Here is a 12,734-nt window from a genome sequence, read left to right on the forward strand (position 1 = left end):
CATTACTGTGGAATGCTGTGTGTGAGAGAGAGAGAGGCGGAGGGGGGGGGGGGAGGTCTGCTGCTGTCTGAATTTACAAGACAGCATGCTGACATGCTCTCAGCCCCCCCAAAACCCACTCTCTCTTTCCCCTCACATACACACAACACACTCCATCACCCCTCCCTCTCCCCCCATTTGAAAAGCAGGTTGCAGCCACTTGCATGCTGGGATAGCTACCGCAATGCGTGGCAATTGCAAGAGCTGCTAATGTGGCCATGCCGGTGCGCTGTCAGCTGTCAGTGTGGACAGACTACAGCACTTTCCCTACTGCGCTCTACGAAGGCTGGTTTAACTCAAAGTGCTCTACATCTGCAAGTGTAGCCATGCCCTAAATAGGTTCAGGCTGTCCCTGAAGACTGAGCCTGGCTTCTATGCAAAACTTGGGAACCAGATTGCTTCCAAAATGATTTTTTTCAGACAGTAGTGGCAGTTGTGTTTATGAACTATAGTTATGAAGGTGTTCAATTCTTTTTATGTGTAGCAAAAAACCTTGAAGCAGAAGGGACATCCGTCCAGAAAAATGAAGAAACTAAAAAGTAAGTCTGTGGGTATGTTGCCATTGATGGTTGTGGGGCCAGGGTTTCACTCTTTGTATTTAGGACTAAATAATATAGCAATTTGGATGCAAAATATTTTGTGACTTAATACACAACTATTGTTTTGTAGCCCATTCATTATCAGGAATGCTGTCTCTGCATTTGTAAATACCACAAAATATTTTGGAGCTATGAATATGAGATCCTAGAACTTCATGGAAGTATATCTTTAATCTGTTTCATGACCTGATAAACTATGAAAGCCTTTGCTCTTGAAGGTTGTTTAAAAAAGGAAAATCTGCATACTTTTTTAGCCAACAAAGAACTATATGCTTTTTATTTAAGAAGCTATTCTGAGCGAAGATATATATATATATATATTTTTTTCTCCTTGTATGGAAAACCACAACTGAATGGGATTTTTTTTCCATGAAGCTGGACAAGATTTATATTTTGAAACTAAATGCAAAATGCCTCTTTCCAGACTCAAAACTCAAATTGGGCATTTGTGTCCATGCATGCTTTTATCTCGGCACAGTCAATCTGGCCATGTACATTATTCCCTGCACAACTGAAGATTTGGATACAGAAGTCTGAAAATATTGTGTTCCTTTTCCAAAAGATAGGTTTGCATTTCTTGGGTGACTGGCCCTAGGAGGGGGGGGAATACTTGGGGCCAGATTTTGATCTTGGTTAAATTGGTATAAATGTGGAGTTATTCTGGGACGTTACCCCAATGTATCAAGAAATTCTAGTCCCTGGTCTGACTTCTAGCAACTTAAAACTATTTAACTTTTTCATAGAAGGCAGTGGTGTCTTGATGACTTCGAAATTGGCCGCCCTCTGGGGAAAGGAAAGTTTGGAAATGTGTATCTGGCTCGTGAAAAGCAAAGTAAATTTATCCTAGCGCTGAAGGTGTTGTTTAAAACACAGCTGGAGAAAGCAGGAGTAGAACATCAGCTGCGGAGAGAAGTAGAAATACAGTCTCATCTTAGGTAAAATTTATCTAAAACTAGTTTTTTAGATATGCTTCCAGAGAACAGGAGAGACACAATGGAATCCAACTATCTCCTGACCCTCAATTAAAGGAGGCAGGTAGGAATATCTTGCGAAGTTACTCTTTTGGGATGGCCTGGGCAAACCAGTCTCCTGTGTCACTTATATGATATTAGGGCAGGCTCTCTAGTTTTTGTACAGTGCCAAGCATTTTCTTGATATCTAACCAAGACATCTTACAGACTATCACATGTGCGGAGCTTGCAATATGAATCTACAGGTCAGGTTTTTATGCTTTGTCACGCCAACCTCTCAAAGCAGCAAGTCAATTGCATGTCTCTGTATTTTATCCTGACCCTTATGCAACACATTAGGAAACAATTAAAGGAATTGGCCTTATAAACACACTCTGTTGTCAAATATTATATAAGGGGACTTCTCCCACTCAGTGCTTAGTTTTAGATGGCACAAGTCTGTACTGCTCCTTTAAATGTTCCTTAAACTTTCTAGTCTTCTACGTTCTGGAGTGGGGGGAATATTTAACATCCCTGAGGCTATGGCTACACTACAGAGATTACAGCGGCATAGCTGCACCGATGCAGTGCTGCTAGTATAGACACTCTAAGCTGATGGGAGAGAGCTCTCCCATCGACTTAATTATTCCAGCCTCCACAAGAAGCGGTAGCTATGTCGGCGGGAGAAGCTCTCCCATCGACATAGCACTGTCCACACTGGCGCTTAAGTCGGTATAACTTGTTGCTAAGAGGGGTGGCTTATTCACGCTCCTGAGTGACCTAAGTTATACCAACATATACTTTAATCTTGGTAGCCTGGTTGGGAAGGCTGTCTAAAGAAGTGAGGTACACAGATAAGATGTCTCTGAAAAGCTATATAAAGATGGGAGGAGGGAGAGCTTAAACAACCTTTGCTCAATTGAGGAAAAAGGAAAGGAAGTTAAAAATATGCACTCTACAGTTCTGGAGTTGCTAGAGCTTAATTACTAGCCTAAAAGCACTAAGATATACAGCAGGCTTGCCAAACAGAAGCACTCTGAGGTGAAATGCTACAGAACTACACTGAAGAAATTTCTTGAATGCAATAGCTAGCAGACTTAAAAAAAAAAAAGTGTCTACAAAGTAAAATCAATCAAAAGGGCCTTTCTATTCTAAAGCTGACATGTGCTTTGTCACTAGTGTAAATTATAGGGAGTGATAGTTCAGTAAAATGTTACAGACTGCTAGCAATCTAGCTCCTCCAGGGCATGACACTAGTAACTACATAACATCTATATAGATGACCCCCGTTCCCCCCCCCCCCCCCCCAAAAAAAAAAAAACAACAACAGTATCTTGTTTGTCTGTGTAGAGATGTCTTCTGGTAGAAAAATATACACATTTTCTTGCAGGCATCCCAATATTCTCAGGCTATATGGCTACTTCCATGATGCCACAAGAGTCTACCTAATTCTAGAGTATGCACCTCGTGGAGAAGTCTACAAAGAGTTGCAGAAGCTAACCAAGTTTGATGAACAGAGAACTGCTACTGTAAGTGTCTCTAGTGTTTTTTATCATCCACCAACTTTCTGCAAATGCAGCTATCTGAAGCATAAAGTTTACACCTTTCGACCAAAATCTGACACTAAGTACATGAGTGCATCTCCACTGAAGTCAATGCATTTGGTAACTAAGAGCAGAACTGATTTTAATCTTTAGTTTTCAAACTAGATATTTAGGAATAGTCTGGAAAGTTAGTCAGTACATGCATCATGACAGTTCACTGTTGGCTGCTACTTTAGGGTCCTAGACATCTCAAGTAATTACAGAGGAGGGGAGGGTGCTGTAGAGCAGGGGTTCTCAACATTTTTCTTTCTGAGGCCCCTCCAACCTGCTATAAAAACTCCAGGACCCACCTGTGCCACAACAACTGTTTCCCTGCATATAAAAGGCAGGGCCAGCATTAGGGGGCAGCAAGCAGGGAAGTTGCTTGGGGCCCTATGAAGCTAAGTTGCTCAGGCTTCAGCTTCAGCCCTGGGTGGCAGGGCTTGGAACCTCAGGCTTCAGCTCCATGCGGTGGGGCTTTCGCTTTCTGCCCTGGGCCACAGCAAGGCTAATGCCGGCCCTGCTTGGCGGATCCCCTGAAACCTGGTCCAGGGCCTTGCCCCGAGCCCTCGTTGAGAATCACTGCTGTAGAGTACAGCACTAAATAGTCAAAGGGACTTAAAAGGGTGAAATAACAGAAAGTGTTAGGATAGACCTTATTGGGATGAAACTGACGACACTGCCAATTTCACAATGGATGTCTAGACACCAAGTTCTCTAACAGTTAAGCTAAGGAGGTTACTATGTCTTTAATATATACTATCTCATGGGATCACTCTTTACAGTATATGACAGAATTGGCAGATGCTCTATCATACTGTCATTCAAAGAGAGTGATTCATAGAGACATCAAGCCAGAAAACTTGCTGCTTGGTTCTAACGGAGAGCTGAAGATTGCTGACTTTGGATGGTCTGTGCATGCTCCATCATCTAGGTAAGAACTTGGACACTACGTACCCTATCATCTCTTGATACAGCACAAAGCTTCATGGCTCTAAATAAAATCTTAATATGTATTAAAGAACATACACCACTGTCACCGCACTAATTGAGGAAGGATGGTGCATAGAGATTGAATCACACAACTGCAAGCAGGGCTTTGGAGTGGAGCCCGGAGCTAGAGTGCAGACCAGTAGGTTTTTGCCTGAAGCTAGAGCGGAGCAATTAAAAAATGTGATTGCTCCAAATCTCTGCCTGCAACTTGCCTAGAAATATGCACACTATATCACGAGAACCCCAAAACTGGTTGGTTTGCCCAGTTTATTTACAGGTCACTATCAGACCTTCATCCCAATCCCCTTCAATGTGTTGGTGCAGAGTGTAGCAAGAAAGCACTGTTTTAGTGTATTTGGAGCCTTGCATGCCTCTAGGGAGAACAGTAGGATTTCCGTTGTGAATTCTCAAGAGCAGGGGTTCTCAAACTTTTTCTTTGAGTCCCTCCAACAGTCTATAAAAATCCCACGGCCCACCTGTGCCACAATAACTGGTTTTCTGTATATAAAAGCCAGGGCCGGTGTTAGGGGGTAGCAAGCAGGGCAAGTGCCTGGAACCCCATGCCACAGGGGCCACCTGCGAAGCTACATTGCTCAGGCTTCAGCTTCGGGTGGCAAGACTCAGGGCCCCAGGCTTCAGTTCCATGCAGTGGGGCTTCGGCTTTCTGCCCTGAGCTAAGTTCCCTCTAAGCTGCGCAGCTGCCTATTAGGCGCTGCACAGGTGCTCAGGGCTGCAGCGGGGAGAGATGCCTCTCCCAAAGCCCTGGACCTGCCATGGCGCCCCAGACCCAGACCTGCTGCGGCTGGGGGACAGGCACCCTAGCCCAGCCCCAAACCTGCTGGGGGACAAGTGCCCTGACCCAGCCCGTCCTGGACTTGCTGCGGCTGGGAGAGAGGTGCCTCTCCCCACCATAGCCCTGGGGAGCCCCACTGCACCCCAGACCCCTCACTCCAGAGCCCGCACTCCCAGCTGGAGCCCTTCCTCCCGGACCTCTGCCCCAGGCCTGAGCCCCTTGTCCTTGGGCTCAGCCCTGAGCCCCCCTCACACTCTGAACCCCTCGGCCCCACCCCGACACATGAATTTTTTGCGCACCAATATGTAGATGATGTGTCATACATCACCTCCATATTGGTGCACATAAAATTCATTCCGCACATGGGTGGGAAAAATTAAAGGGAACACTGGCCCTGAGCCCCAGCAAGTCTTAACACTGGCCCTACTTGGTGCCCCCCTGAAATCTGCTCGTGGCTCCCCAGGGGGCCCCTGGTTAAGAACCACTGCTCAAGTGTACAGACCTGCCCCCTCTGTCATTGTGCAATGTATGAAACTTGAAGTGAGCTCTTTGGAGTAAAGGGAGCATCAACTACTGTGTGTACTTATGCACTTCCTTGTGTAACACCAAGTTATCAGTACAGATGTTGCCCTCAAGATGGGGGTCTAAAAGTTAATATTCTACTTGTATGAACTTGATAGTTAAGTATAAGAGAAACTAGAATTTGTGGGTGGAAGCTGGTACTATCAAAGTAACTTTGAGTGACTCTTCGAAATGGAGAATGCTGCTGCATAAAGACCAAACTACAGTTTCTGTATGAAGCCATTTGTATGTGTTTTAGGAGGACAACTCTTTGTGGTACACTTGACTACTTGCCTCCTGAAATGATTGAAGGGAGAACACATGATGAAAAGGTGGATCTCTGGAGCCTGGGGGTTCTGTGCTATGAATTTCTAGTAGGGAAACCTCCTTTTGAGGCAGAGACATATCAGGAAACTTACAGAAGTATTTCAAAGGCAAGTATTGGGTCACTTTCACTTCTTCCTCCTAAGTCACCTATTCAGTGATATTAAATAGATATGGGGTGATAAAACTGAAATGTGTTTTTTCTCAACTAATTACAGGAAGGAAAATGGGGCCTCAATTTCCCATGGTTTCCCATGGCTAAGCAAAGAGCAGCCTAGCAGCTCTGATCCATCAGGAATTACCCTGATTTTATCTAATCAATCTTTGGAGAAGGCTGGATTCTTCTCTTAATATGGGCTGTAGCCCAGTGTAAATTAACGTACAAGCCACAGCAAAACTTGTACTGTCAGTGGGAGGTGTGCATAAAAATCAATGTAGTAAATAACATTGAGTTACCTGTAACTTTGTTCAATACACTGTTGCTACATTAATCATCCCTCTGAGGGAAAATAGTCACTTTTAGGACCACTACTTTCTGCCCTTTGTTTCTCTTCCTTCTCCTACACCAGGACTTCCCCTCCCTTTCCCTCTTTTCCCTACAGTAATTCCCATTTTTTTCTCCTCCAGAGGCTTCTCTTATCCTTTTTTCCATTTCAGCTACTAGAAATGATGAGCGATTGAATAGTTGAATTTGATATTTAGATTTACCCTAGTTTCATGGGAGCCTTGTGTCGAATTTGTAACTTGGTCAGTGTTTCAGGCTGCACAAAGGCTTCTACTTGCTTCACATATGAAAGGTTGCTTTAGTAATTATGAGGACAACAACATTTCTAGCTCAGTGTCTCACACTGAATTGGTTCACATACCACCTTCTTAAAAATCATTGTGAAGTGAATGGATGGAACATGCAGCTTACGTACCCCCAGTGCTACATATACCACATTTGGGGGATTCTTGGTTTTACTCCTGGGGGAATTCTGTGCCACTGCACAATGCAGAATTTTGCAGAAATTAATGTGTGTAGAATTTCCTTTCCCCCACAGAAATTGGTTGCAGTGTTGCCAGACCCAACAGAGCCCAGCTTGCGCATAGAAGACACTGTTGGGGGGAGCTAGAGGGTTCCTGGCAGCTGCAGTTCCCCATGTGCCCTGAGGGAAGGAGACAGCAGTATGCAGGAAACTCCACACAAGCCTAGGACCCACCATCAGGCTGTTTCTCTTGCTGAATCCCTGGGCTCTGAGTAGGGGGACCAGATGTCCTGATTTTATAGGGACAGTCCCGATATTTGGGGCTTTTTATTATATGGGCTCCTATTACCCCCCACCCCCATCCCGATTTTTCACACTTGCTATCTGGTCACCCTAGCTCTGAGGGGTGGGAGGTCTCTGGGCTGGGGGGGCCACAGCTGGGCTCTGGGGTGTAAGAGGGTGAGGGTGTGGGCTGGGGGGGCCCCATGGCTGGGATTTGGTGAGGAGGGGGTGTGGGTATCTGGCCACCCGGCTGGGCTGTGGGAGTGGGCAGAGAAACAGGAACTGAGCTGTCATAGGGATTTCTTTAACTCTCTACTCCTGGGGGAAAATTTTGTCTGTATTGTTAGACATGCTTGCTGACAGATATTTTGAAATAAATTACCAAAATAATTGAAACTGATGTGATCATGTAGTGTTATTTTGACTCTCAAAATTTGCAGAATTATAAAATATTTGTGCACAGAATTTTTAATTTTTTTGGTGCAGAATTCCCTCAGGAGTAACCTGGTTTGGTTCTGTATAGTTGAAATGTGACATGAGGCTAGGGGGAAAAAATCAGTCAGATCTCGTGTATGGGCTGACTGATAACACTCTTCTAAACTTTCCTTTGGCTCATCTGCATCCCAGTATTTTCTGCTTTACTCCCTGTACAACTACAAACAATTTCTAACACCTGGAAATGTTAGTTCTATATTATTTACCACTAGAATAGTAACTTATTGCTTGTTTTTAGGTGGAATTCAGATTTCCTCCTTTTGTATCAGAGGGAGCTAAGGACTTAATTGTAAAGCTCCTGAAGCATAATCCATACCAGAGGCTGCCACTGAAAGACGTGCTTGCACACCCATGGATTACCACAAACTCTACAAAACAACCAAGCAGCCGGAAGAGTGAGGCTGCTACCAGTAACAGAACGCCGTCTTAGCAAGGTGTCCCTTTCATACTATAAACAATCTCAAATGAACCATAAACAAAAGGAGAGCCTTGTAACCATGACTACTGTAATGCAGCCAGGAAAGGTTGCTTGCAATGAGACTTTAATAAAAGACCTGCTAATTAAAACAGACTGGGGGAAGCGGGGAACAATTCAGTTGTGTGAGCTATTTACCATTTTAAACTCTTTCCTATTGTAATGGAGAAAACTTTTTTATATATATGTATATATTGAGAGCAGTTTGACAAGAAGTGCACTCAAAGAAGTTGATAGAATATTAGCCAACATACTTGAAGTCCAGTTTGCATATGGGTCATATACATTGAGGTGAGGCAAAGCTAAATGTTGTGTTCTTGCCAAGGGCCCTATGATGTGATCAGTCTTAATTTTTGGCTCATGCTTTCTAATAGCAAGAGACAGTTGTGGTTCTGGATATCTGTCATGGTCAAATAGTGCAATAATCCTTGAGTTACCTGCATTCTAATTTATTGGGCTGCTAAGGTTATCCGAAATGTGCAGTGATCTGAAGCTGAGTGGAAAAAGATGAATGTGACTCTTCATAAATGTGTCCTAATAATTGTGTGCATTTCTTGCTTCTGTGTACTCTTTGGCCTGTTGTTGTCTTGAGGGGTGAGGCACTTGACATTTGTTAAATAAAGACTTGTTACATTCTGACAGGATGGTAAGGTTTACTTTATTGCACATACTGCTGGACCTATTAGACAACATTCTTAAACCAGAAAATTATAGCAAAATGTATCAAACTAAATGTAGACACTTCCTATTCTATGAAACATAAGAGCCTGATCTTAAAGACGTTAGTATGTTTTGTAGAGCCTAATGACTTTACTTTACAGTTCTTACTGCTGTAAGTCCAGTGTTGAGGTAAAGAGTGAGGTGAAGGAGTAGGCTAATAAGAATTCTTTTAAAACAAAACTAGCTTTCCATAATTACCATGGAAGCATTTTTACTAGTTAAAGTAACCCTTGCAGCACTGTAACTGTCTACATCAATTTGCATGACTTAAACTTGTGTAGACAGGCCCATACACAGATTAAGGACCCACCTGTTTTAAAAACAAGTTACTAAAACCTCTGCTCTAACCAGCATAGGGAACAGCAATGAAGGGGTGTGTGTGTCAGCCTTAAGTGGCAGGTTTTAAAAATGTGAGTACAAGGAAGGTGGTTAATGCTGAAATGTCAAACTCCACAAAATTTGGTATCCTTAATCTAGAGGTAATAAACTCATGTTAGTTTTCCTTTGCATGTAGTCATGCTGCAAGGAAAATCCAAAACCTGAGGTGGAAAGAGGTGCTAGTAGCAGCCTGTTTATGGGTCCCTGGTTCTTTGTCTAAAGTTTCTGTGTTGAATTAACTAAGGTAGTAGAAAAAGAAGCTCAAAGTGCTTCAGCTCACTACTGTGGATACAGTAAACAAGACTTCCATACGTAAAGGTGAGCATTGAGGCACCTGAATGACTTCTATGGTTAGAAGTGGGCTAATCTCTCCTGTTCAGTTTCCAATGAAGTGTCTCAGACTGCATCCTCAGAAGGGAATAAAAGTACATTCTTAGATCATGTTATCAAGACTGTCTAGTTTTAATGTGTCAGTACGTACAGAAGCACTAGTAGGGAGCCTGTGGAATTTATTTTTTCCAAGATGCCACTGAATTAGAGATCTTGTTTAAGTGCCCTGCTGGGACATGCCTATAGGTGCCTCTTGCTCTTTAGCCTTCCTCACAAAGTGAGTTAATAGGTTCCCAGAACATATTCCCTGCATTGTTTCACAAAGCTGGGCAGCACTAGAAAGCCGGCATTGAAGTCCAGCTTGCAGCTAAACCGGTATAGGCTGGTGAGCTCAGCATCTTGGAAATAAGGGGAGAAGCTGAGCGCAGGAAAGCAACTCAAGTGACTAGTTCTTTTCTTGGGGCACACAACAGGGAAGAGGTTCTGAAGATCACTTAAGCAGTAATGCAGAAGTCCAGACAGTGGTCCCAGCCCATTAAAGAAAATTAATCTAGGATTTTTTGATTGAGTATTTTCTAGCTATGATCCAATTGCTACTCCTGGGTGAACTGTGCCGAAAAATTCTGTGCACAATATTTTAAGTTTCTGCACTTTGTCAAAACAACACTAGATGATCACAGTACTTTCAATTTGGTAACTTATTTCAAAATACCTGTCAGCAAGTAATATAGAGAGAAAAAATTCCCCCAGGAGCAGAAAGTTAAAGAACCCCCCTATAACAACCCACTTCTTGTTTCTCTGCCCCTTCCCTGAGCCCAGCTGGGTGGCCAGAAACCCACACCCCCTTCCCCTGCCCCCAGAGCCCAGCCATAGGGCCCCCTAGCCTAGATGCCCACACACCCTCCTCACCAAAGCCCAGCCATGAGGGTCCCCCAGCCCACATACCCAACCTCTTACCCCTCAGAGCCCAGGAATCCCAGAGGAGAAACAACCTGATGGTGGGTCCCAGGCTTGTGTGGAGTTTTCTACACACTGTTGTCTCCTCAGGGAACCGCAGCTGCTGGGAACCCTCGAGCTCCCTCCCTCTCCCCCACCAGGCAGTGTCTTCTATGTGCAAGCTGGGCTCTGCCAGGTCCAGTAGCAGCTACCACCAGTGTAGCCAATTTCTGTAGGGGAAATTCTGCGCACACAACATTTCTGCAAAATTCTGCATTGCAGTGGTGCTGAATTCCCCCAGGAGTAAACTGCATGTGATGGGGCAAAATGGGAAAAGGATATTATAGGGGAAAAAATCATGTTGCCACAGGATTGATCCTGCAGTGAGTATACACAGGACCCCGTGTTCAACAATTTTAGTGGGGATCTGCAATCGCTGGTCCACACCTATGATTCTCAGTCTTCACTTTTACAAGATGCAGTGAAGCAACTCTACTTAAGTACTGGTGTTTCACATGCAATAGATTTTTCCATTGCACATTCCTTTGGTGTTTTGGAGTACTGCAGTTTTTGCAATTGTGTACATATGACTTAGTTTATGGAATTGCAATTTATACAAGCCTAAGATATTTCTTACTGGAAAATAAGTAAACAACTAGAAGGGAAAAATATTTTATTATATTTTCTACCAGTTCTATAAGACCTTTACTACTATTTCACACACTAATTGTTTTCAAGCTTACAAATGATTCAGAAATTCAAAATATATTCTTGATTTAAAATAACTTTTTTCCAGTGTAATCTAAACAAAGGTTGCAAATGACAGTTTTTACAACCAGATTTGTCTAATTCAGAGGTCAAAAATAGTGTGTTTGATTTAAAAGGGACAAGTGCAGTTTAATTACTTCACTCAGCAAATGAAATTAACTTTTAAAATGTAAGCAGTGTGTGGTATGCTGGTGATTTTTAAAGTGAGCATTGTTTCCAGAAACCACAAAATCATGACTGCATTACAGGAAGTAACTTATAGAAGGACTGGAATGCTACTTGTTTTTCTAATAGTGATAATAGAAAAATACACATTTTACTTAGAAATGAAAGAATAAAGTGATGTGACACTTTGAATACTTTAAAAAGTAGAATTTTTTGTATCTTGCTATATCATTAATATCAAAAAGTGACTGCAACAGTACTCAAAATCAGAGAACTCTCTATGAAGCAATAAGAGCCCACCAGAGAAAATGGCTCTATTAGAAATAATTATGGGAAAGGGAATAAAACCAAAAATGTTTCCTTTAAAAAAAATAAATAAATCAGTGTTTGACCTTGAGTAGAATGTCTAAATTTCCTTAAAGGCCCCCAAATGTTTCAGCAGCTAGCAAATTGCAGGAGATTAGGGAAGTTACTGTTAGGAGTTAACAGTGCAACAACCCCACTACCACCTTCAATGGTTACTTAAAGATATTTCAATTTTATCCAGAAAGTCCATTATTCAGTAGCATCACCAGAAGGCAATTTCAATAAAAAAAAGTCAAAACATTCCAGCAATTAAACTAAAATAAAATGTAAACTCTGCTTGATAAGTTGATTTCAGAGTTACTTATGGACTCAATCATAAACGAGCTTACACACCACTGCAGGGATGTGAGGCACCCCATTTTGCCTCGCATAGACTATCTGCGTCATGGGTCACAATACAAGAGGGAATGCAGCCACCTAGGAGCAGCTAACTCTGTCCTGGCCAGGCAGTGAGCCAGCCAGAGCAGCAGAACAGGTGCAGATGGTGATTTAAGCTACATTAGAAAGAAGGCTGGCACAGCTTACATCTCCCATGGAACAAAGAGGAAGCAGGGACCACACTGCAATTCTTAGTCACAATATGGCCACTGCTCCTGGGGTAGTGCAGTTATATGCTGCCCCTTACTCAGGGCAGCTTGCAAGCTGCCACTCTAGCCCTAAGTCATCAAAATCCCTTGAGGCGTACACAATAACTTATTGTGGGCACTCTGTATTGCATAGCTATATGTACATACTAAACTCCACGTGATGATAGGAACATTGTCACAGTAATAAAATTTTTAAGAAGCAATTTTCAACCAATTATTTAAAAGGATAAATAAGTTAATGATAATGCAATTTTGACAGATCCTTAGTTCTTTGCACTTCCCTCAGCTTGGAGGGTGAAGCTAAACTAATCAGTTTATAGCCCATTTCACTTGCATGATGCTGCAGTGTTCGTTTTTCCCAACACTGCAGAGGAACATCCAGATAAAGCTACTGAAAATATTTCTATTTCATTTTGTAATTA

General features: G+C 42.8%; 1 protein-coding gene across 4 annotated transcripts in view; it reads left to right on the top strand.

The window, feature by feature from the left end:
* Positions 1-8,701, top strand: part of AURKA (aurora kinase A) — a 12,465-nt gene extending 3,764 nt beyond the window's left edge. For all 4 annotated transcript variants that reach the window (XM_034787830.1, XM_034787833.1, XM_034787831.1 and 1 more), the window contains exons 4-9: positions 524-578; positions 1,382-1,573; positions 2,979-3,117; positions 3,957-4,105; positions 5,778-5,952; positions 7,826-8,701. In XM_034787830.1, coding sequence (XP_034643721.1) covers positions 524-578; positions 1,382-1,573; positions 2,979-3,117; positions 3,957-4,105; positions 5,778-5,952; positions 7,826-8,017 — 902 coding nt within the window. In that variant the 3' untranslated portion in view covers positions 8,018-8,701. The remainder of the gene's footprint in view (positions 1-523; positions 579-1,381; positions 1,574-2,978; positions 3,118-3,956; positions 4,106-5,777; positions 5,953-7,825) is intronic.
* The last annotated feature ends 4,033 nt before the right edge of the window (positions 8,702-12,734 follow it).

This window comes from Trachemys scripta, chromosome 12 (assembly GCF_013100865.1).
Source record: "Trachemys scripta elegans isolate TJP31775 chromosome 12, CAS_Tse_1.0, whole genome shotgun sequence".
In the NCBI taxonomy this organism is placed as follows: Eukaryota; Metazoa; Chordata; order Testudines; family Emydidae; genus Trachemys; species Trachemys scripta.